At 33.5% G+C, this 9002-nt stretch overlaps 1 protein-coding gene across 1 annotated transcript in view; it reads right to left on the minus strand.

Moving 5' to 3' along the window:
* Positions 1–969: 969 nt before the first annotated feature.
* Positions 970–9002, minus strand: part of ABCD2 (ATP binding cassette subfamily D member 2) — a 69273-nt gene continuing 61240 nt past the window's right edge. Inside the window, exon 10 of the mRNA XM_006727701.3 lies at positions 970–4563. Within this exon, the coding sequence (XP_006727764.1) occupies positions 4344–4563 (220 nt within the window). The 3' untranslated portion in view covers positions 970–4343. The remainder of the gene's footprint in view (positions 4564–9002) is intronic.

Below are 9002 nucleotides of genomic sequence, written 5' to 3' on the forward strand. Positions count from 1 at the left end.
CAACATTTATAATACAAACAATGAAAATGTAACTTATGTGACAAGTTTCCTTTTTAGATGAAAAAAAAGTATGTTTGGTTAACCAGAAACCTTGAGCCAGTGAAAAATATACTTATAACTGTACAGTTTAAAACAGTTATTATGAAAATTGACCTAAACTAATTAAAAGGAAAGTGATGGGGAGTTGCATAGGCTTCGTAATCAAATATTGCTAGGTTCAAATTTCAGCTTTATAGCTTAGTAGTTGTATGAGGTTGGATGATTACTTAACCTTTCTGTCCTCACTTTCCTCTTTTATTAAATTACAGTTTTGTGAAGATGTAATGAGTCAAATATATGCAATGCTTTGTGCCTTCTTGGTAAATAAATAGTAGCTATCGACTTTTTCTTCTCAGGGTACTCATTTTCCTGATTTTCAGTGGACAGTAAACTTCTTTGGACAAGGACCATATTTTATTTATTCCTAGAACCTATCACAGTGCCTGGCATAGGCTGGTTCTTAGTAAGTAACTGTGTGTTGAATTAATAAAGAAAATAAATACTTAAGCAACTATTTGGGGACTATTATTCATAGTACTACATAAGGTTGCACATCATACAACTTGTAAATGAAGTGTATGTAGACACATACCCAATAGTCATTTAAAATATAGAAATAGGGCATTTTCTACCCCTGGAATAATTTGTAATTCCTTTGATTAATCAAATGTTTTTGATGATGATTAAGGAATTCACAAGAAATGTTGAGTTCAAGTAACTGCTCATTGGACAGAGACTATACTATAGAGTATTCACCCATAGCCACATTCTAGCTTAGCTACATAGTGATTTTTACCCTGAAGGACATTTTTCTCACTTGCTTTCATTAATACAAGCCCTGTGTATAAGTGTAGATAACTGGTTTTGGAAATTTCACGATAAAAACTGTAAAGCAGTTTAGTACTTGGTAATCAGGAAAGGCACCAACAATGGAAGAAGGGATTTGCTTTTAATAAAAATATTTTATACATCCATCTGAAAGTTCTCATGTGGCAAACATGACAAGTACAACTCTAAAACATATTTGACATACCTAAAGGTATATCGGCAGAAATGTCAATACCCTGGGTTATATGAAAGTACTGTACATTTCTAAATGAGAATACTATTTGCCCATAAAGTAATTCTATCAAAGTCATCTCTTTTAATCAATGATTTAATAATCATTACCATTTTCTGTGCATCTCAGAAGTGTGTAACATTCTCCAGATCTAGTTTCCAGTGTGTAACAAATTTTTCTAGGCTTATGGAATCAAAAAATTATTCCAAACAGATTTTAATAGGCTAAGCCTATTGCCAAATATGAAATTATACTTGGGGCCAATGTCTCAAATAAAAAACTAACATATTCATTTATACCTTTACTGGCAGAGCAAAGTTTGACACAAACCCAAATTACTGTCAAGGGAAAACCATTCCTATTGTAAACAAATGTAAACTTGAGTTGAATATCAGGATATATCATTTTCCTTGAGATTCGTGGAGAGGGATTTTTTAAACATTATTGTGTTTACCAGAACACACACTATTTTAGACTCATGCTTGGCCTAACACTACATGATGGAGAAATAAAATGCAACATTTTCATGGAATGCAACTTATTTTCCAAGTTCAAAAGTTAGCCAAAAATGCCCATTTACAAATCTAAGCTCCTTTAAACTTACAGCTTTCTTTGACAAAACACCCAAATCCCAGAAGTCAAAAGTTTGCGCAAATAGATGGTAAATACACGGTAAAAGTACTTTGAAAATTGAAATATTTTCTTTTTCCTTTCCACATCTACCCTCTTTAATTTCTCAATCTTGTTCACATTTTTTTGTAAAATATAAGAATTGTAAAATATGGTATACTCATTGGACCATTTTGGAATTAGTTAAATGGTACATCAAAACAAATTCAAATCACAGATTTTTTTCCCCTCCAAGTTAAAGGATATTGGTCCGTGATGAAAATTCAGAAAATAAATAGGCACAAAAAAGCTCATGTAAAACATGTTTTTCTTAGAACTGTAACATTTAAATTACAGTGTGTACAGTTTTAGTACAGAATTTTAAACATCCTCGAATCCTGTACATTATAAATAATGAATCCTATTTACTTCAGCTCACTGGTAGAATGTATCAAATAAGGGATAATTACAAATCTAATATTTGTTTTGGCATTCATTTCTAGGTTTCAAAACACAATATATCATGTCCTAAATGCTTTATTTTTCAAATTGTGAATTAAGGCATGGAAATTATGCACGTTTCAAACGAGGACTTTTCATTTTCTTCTTGTACCTTGAAAAGTTAACTTAAAACACTTGCCTCAGACTGTTCCCTACAGCAGTAGAAACTGAATAACTGCTAATACAGAAGTTAAGATTAATGGATGACTGTTATCAAATTTAAGTTTTGGCTCTGTGAATTTTTTTAAACCTTTGATACCTGCCTCACTTTTCTAATAGGAAGTAGCAGTACCTGACAAAAGGATATGAATACCTAAAGATACTAACAGAAAAACCTAGACAGTTGTACTGATTATGATTTTATACTGCATTCCTTCATATGAGATGGTTACATTTATCCATAACTAACAATGTCTTAATTAGCATGGCAGAATTGAGAATGTGAAAATGTCATGCTGTTCAACTACAGTCATCATGAATGACTTCCAGGTACTCTACCACCTGAGAAAGTCTGGGAATCACTGACTTAGCATTGATTACGGTTGTGTCTAAATATGTAAATAAATCCCCAAACCACTGACAACCGATCATTCTCATTTTTCCTGGCCTATCAACATAATGGCATTGGCAGTAGGAGATTAAAATGCCAGGTCTGGCTTGTGCATTTCCAATGTCAGGGCACACGAATAGGTGAGATTTATTTTATATGGACTATTCCATGCAGATTCTTTCTCATTATGTTCACTAGATATTAAATTTACCTATAACACAATGAATTTCCCCTCTGATTGCTGGCTGTAGAGGTACGTTAATATTGAGTATGAGTGCATAGTTGCTGAAAAATTTGCTAACTTTCTTGGCTCATTTTAAACCACAGCCCAGTGACCTTTCTTTCCACTTTGTATTTAATTTCCACATCTTGTAAACAATAACCAAATAATAATACCACTAACATTACCAAATCTATTTTCTTTTCAACATCTCATCTAACTTATATTGAAGTTATAGCCCAGTTAGATTTCGAGGATGATAGTGGAAAGTAGAAATAGCACTGGATCAAGGAATCAGGAGAACTTCATTTGATCCTTGGATCTGTCCCTAAATAAATTGCATAATTAAGGCAAGTCTGAGTGTCAATTTTCTCAAAAGCGAGTGAGGTAAATAATAGTTCCCTCAAAAGATTGCCATAAGAATTAAAATGAAATTATATAAATGAGGATTGTAAATTATAAAGTGCTTTTTCATTGTACGTTATTACTACTGTGATTTTGAGAATCCCTATATTCTGTTATAGCACTGCTATTTAAAAATGTGGTGGACTCCTCCTTTGAGCACAAAAACAAGCTGAGTATTTCTGGACAGAAGTTGCAGTAGATAATGCTGCCAAGCAAAGTAACAGGCTGAGACATACATTGTTTGGATACTCCTTTTCTGTATTGGCAATTCGCTTCTTAAAATGAATGAGTTTATTAACAAATATGTAAGATTCTCATTAAAACTAATTTGTTATATGCTCATAGTAAGATGCTCAAAATCTAAAATTTAAAAATATGGCATTTTATACATCTTTAGCCATGCTTCTTTCTTTCAACCACTGCCATTAAAATAATTTTTTTCATATTGAAATTATTTATCAAGCTGTCAGCTATTTTGTATACAGGGTTTCGTTGATCACGAGTAATGATGAACATGAATTCTACCTATTAAACCTAATAACCATAAGTGGACTGAAATGTTACTCAAACTTCTAATTTTATGCACCTGGTTTCAAACCATATACTGTTCTTAAGTTGTTCCATCCTCAAGATATCTTCCATGTTTGTTAAGAACTTCAGGCACATCACATACACATAGTAAATCTGGTATTCTTCATAAATTCACCTAGAAAATCCTGTTTGACAGGTGAATTATGCCTTCACTAAGAATTAGTATAAGCCAAAATGACTAATCTCACATAACGCATTTGTTTATTTTCTTCTGAAAAGTCAGATCATATATTTCCTTGATGCTAAAATTTTATAAAACACTTCTTCCTTATTTTCTTTGTGCTTAGCTTAAACACAATGCATGCACTGTAACAGACTGTCTTTGAGTCTTTACCTAAAAAGTAACTTTTAAAACATGTCAAAACAAATTAGGATGTCTCATCTTCATTTTTTATTGTTTTCAGCACTGAGTCTTCTCCCAAAATTTTACATAGTTCATTGAGTCTCTGTTGCATTTTGGGAATTCCAGCTAGCTGAGATTCTAGCTTTTGTTTTTCTTCACTCAGTGTTAAACGGATAGCAGTATCCAATTGTTCAAAGCGCCAACCTCCTTCGCCATCAAACTGTAATAAATGAGTGTGGTATTTCCTGCATAATTAAAATGAAATAATATTATTAGCAATAATTATGAAAAGCCATTTTAGGTTTATCATTCCAGTTGATATTCAAAGGCAAATTTTAAGTAAGGTGCCTATTTTACATTTGATTTTCAAGAATCCCTCAAGAGGTTGAATATTGTGATTTTTTTTAACTCCAGAAGTCATTGATCTCTTGGAAATTCTATTGCTTATATTAAATTTCTTTTATATTCTGAATGTATATGAAGTACTAAGGAAGACATGCTGTTTCTATCTATTTAATTTATCTTCAAACCCACTATGACTCCTGAATAAATATCAAAGCTTAGTTAGAATGGGAATAAGGAAAGGAAGCTGAGGAAAGAAAGTAAAAATTTTAGAGGTTATACAGGAAAAAAAAAAAAAACCTAAGAAAAATAAAGGAAATACAAAGGGTGGCTGGGTGTCTCAGTCAGTTGAGCATCGGACTCTTGATCTAAGTTTGGGTCTTGATCTCAGGGTTGTGAGTACCATGCAGAGTGTGGAGCATAACTCCCTGCCGAGCAGGGAGCCCGATGCGGGACTCGATCCTGGGACTCCAGGATCATGACCTGAGCCGAAGGCAGTTGCTTAACCAACTGAGCCACCCAGGCGTCCAGTTTTTCTTGCTTCTTGATCCCTTTTAAGCTCTCGTCTGTCATTATTTACTATGATCAGTGGGGTTATTTCAAGTAGATTTACTTCCTTTTTTAAACAAGATATAATTCACATGCCATAAACTTATTCTTTTAAGTGTAAAATTCAGTGATTCTTATTTGATTCACAAGCTCATGTAACCATCACTACTATCCAATTCCAGAATATTTTTTTTATCCCCAAAAGAAACCCCATACCTATTAGCAGTCCCTAGCCCTCTCCCCCACCCTCGCCCTGCCGCTCAGCCCCTGCCAATCATCAGTTTCCTTTCTGTCTCTCTGGATTTGTCTATTCTGGGCATTTCATATACTGTAATCATATAATATGTGGCTTTTTGTGACTAACTTCTTTCACTTAAAATGATTTCAAAGTTCATCTAGTTGTAGCATGTATTAGTATTTCCTTCATTTTTATGGCTGAATAATATTCCACTGCATGATTTTACATACTTTGTTTATCTATTCATCAACTGAAAAACCTCTGGTTTCATCTCATTTTGATTGGCTGGATCATGCTGTAAGATGGGGAAACTAACCTGTGTTAAACTGTGTCTAAAAGAGTAAAAATCACTCTCAAGCTGAAGGTTGAAAGTTCATGTTTTTGATAACATATAACAGAGATGAATGATCTTGTTTTTAATATTCTTGGGCTTTCCTAACGTTGGATTACAACTGGGAGCAATTTTAGAATGCAGTAGTTCTGATCTTGGACAACTCCTGTCTTCAATGTATAATGAAGGTTTGGCTCATCGCTCCAGTCCCACAACATTATTTGATTTCTACATGGGAGGAAGAAAATGTATGGGTGCTTCATGACCTGAGATTCAGAGGTATGTTATATATAATGGACTAAAATAATATTTCAGGGTTTGCCTTAGAGGATTTTAAAGGAAACTATTAACTGAGGCTCGTTGGAAATAATCTGTAGACTTCCTGCACTAATAGGATCAAGCTTAGGAAAGTGGTAGGTATAAAGCTATAATTCTATCCAGGAACCAAATAATTTAATAAGGTTCTATAATTGTTGAGCTCTTTGTATACTGATATTGATTTTAATCTTTACAATCAACAATTACCCCTTTGCTGTCATGGGGAAAATATAATACATTTTTTTCTCTCTTCTGAAATCTTTTCAGGGAAAATAAGAATTTCATCTAGGAAGAAAGGCTAATCAGAAATGATGGATCTCTTCAACCTACAATGTCTAAATTAATTCATAATGCAGAAGTAACATGACTTTTAGTTTTATGGGAAAATATACTATGAATAGCTGCAATTAAAAACATTTTTCTTGTTAAAAGGCATAAAATTACAGATTTTGTTATTTGCTTTAAAATTCATTTGTCCTCTATACACCTATTAAAATGGCCAAACAACCAGTAAACTGATAACACCAAATGCCCACAAGGCCGTGGAGCAGCAGAAACTCTCATTCATTGTTGGTGGGATTGCAAAATGGTACAGCCACTTGGGTAGACGATTTTGCAGTTTATTAAAAAACTAAACATACTCTTACCATATGATCCAGCAAATTGCACTCCTTGATATTTACCCAAAGGAGTTGAGAAAACTTGTGTCTACCCAAAAACCTTTATATGAATGTTTCTAGCAGACTTATTTATAATTGCCCAAACTGGAAGCGACCAAGATGTCCTTTAGTAGGTGAATGGATAAATAAACTGTCTACATCTAAACAATGGAATATTATTCAGTGCTAAAAAGAAATGAGCTATTGAGCCATGAAAAGACATGGAGAAAATTTAAATGAATATTACTAAGTGAGGAAGCCAAACTGAAAAGGCTACATACTATATGATTCCAGCTATATGACATTCTGAAAAATTATGGAGACATTAAAGATAGTGGTTTCTATGGCTTGAGGGAAGGGAGGAATGAATAGAAAGAGCACAGAGAATTTTTAGAACAGTAAAAATACTCTGTACAATACTGTAAGGATGGATATATGCAACTATAAATTTGTCCAAACACATAGATTGTACACCACCAAGAGTGAACCCTAATGTAAATTATGGACTTTGGGTCATAATGATGGGTCAATGTAGGTTCATCATTGTAACAAATGTATCACTCTAGTGGAGAATGTTGATAATACGGCTATGCATGTGTGGGGGCAGAGCATATGGGATATTTCTGTTCCTTCCTCTCAATATTTCTGTGACCATAACATTGCTCTAAATAAAATCTTTAAAAATACAACAACAACAAAAACCCATTTGTTCCTTCAATTGAGAAAAAAAATGGCTGAACATGCTTCCAATGACTCTTTAGGCTACTTGAATAAGGAACTGAATGACAGAACAGGATAATAAATCCATTGATAAAGTCAGAAAAAGCACCAGAACTAAGACATAACTCCATGTTATCCCAACATGTGATCAATTAGGAAGGATGTCTGGAAATGACAAGTCCATACCAGAAAGGGCTCAAGAGTTCTGGCGTGGTTCTATGTCATCACTGATTCAGGGATTTATAGACAAATGTCATGTGTCGTGAAAGTCCAGTTCCTGTTGGTTTTTCTCAAGGGAAAAGTCAGAGGAATCACACTCATTGCCATGTACTCATCCTGGACTAGATCCAGACTGCTTCTGGAGAGATTAGTAAGTCAGGCTCTTATCACTCCAGATGCCAGTTAGTGCTTAATGACAAAGAGACAAACCACAAAGTTCTATAGAAAAGGTCACTTCATGAAATGTTCTATTTTCAGGTCACCTGAGGGAAAAAATTTTGAAAAATTTGAATGTTTAAATGAAGAGTGAAAATAGATTATTATCGTCTCAATAGAAGTAGAACACAGAATCAAAGAATGTTGAACAATGAGAGCCTGATCTGAACTGCACACTCAGTTAACTCATAATTTTAAAGTAAACATTCTCAATACAGTGAAAAGTCTAGAAGGGCTTCCAGGATTAATTCCAATAAAGCTTGTTACTCAGCCTAGGTTGGAAGTCACGTACATGACGACAGCTTTGGCATAGAATGTGATTAGCCACCTGCTACAGAGAGGGGAGAAGTCCTTTCTGTCCCTTGGAAAATAGGAGGCTAATGCGTATAGAGTCCACTGTAGTTACTAATATACCAAAAGAAAAGATTTTGATTGATGAAACAGAAATATCCAAGTAGTGGAGTATACTATGAATGAACAAGTGTTTTTATGGCTTACATATACGGTGCATTTTGAGTTCCTTATAATAAGAAGAGCAGCATACTATAGTATAGAGAGTGTGATCATGGAAGTTACTTTCCTCATTTTTCTAGTTCTCAGTTTCTTCATCTGTAAAATGGGAATAATTAGACTACCTATACTCAATATAGTGTTGTTATGCGACTTAAAATAAAATGAACCTGGAACAGAATAGGTGCTGAATCTGCAACAGCAACTATTATTATGGCGATGAATCAGTACAAAAGTAGGGGAATGGTAAAAATAGTGTTATCATTTTTTTTTAAAATAGGGGAAATCCCATTGAGTTTAATGAGCTGTTATTTAGAAAATATTTTCATTCATTTTTCCTTAAAACAAAACCCTTCCCCCCAAAAAGCTTTGTTCCCCTGTGTTTTCTCCATTTGGGAGAATATTAAATTGTGGAATTTTTTTTCCTGGATTTTGTAAAAGGGGCTAAAAAGATGATATAAAATTACATAAATATATTTTTCCCTGTACATGATATGCATTATGAATATTTTCAGTTAAAAAAAAATCACTGGATTTTTCTATTTCTTTTCAGAATTATTGGAATGTGATAACCATTTTTTT

This window comes from Leptonychotes weddellii, chromosome 5 (genome assembly GCF_054177405.1).
Source record: "Leptonychotes weddellii isolate Sample4059 chromosome 5, ASM5417740v2, whole genome shotgun sequence".
Lineage (NCBI taxonomy): Eukaryota > Metazoa > Chordata > Mammalia > Carnivora > Phocidae > Leptonychotes > Leptonychotes weddellii.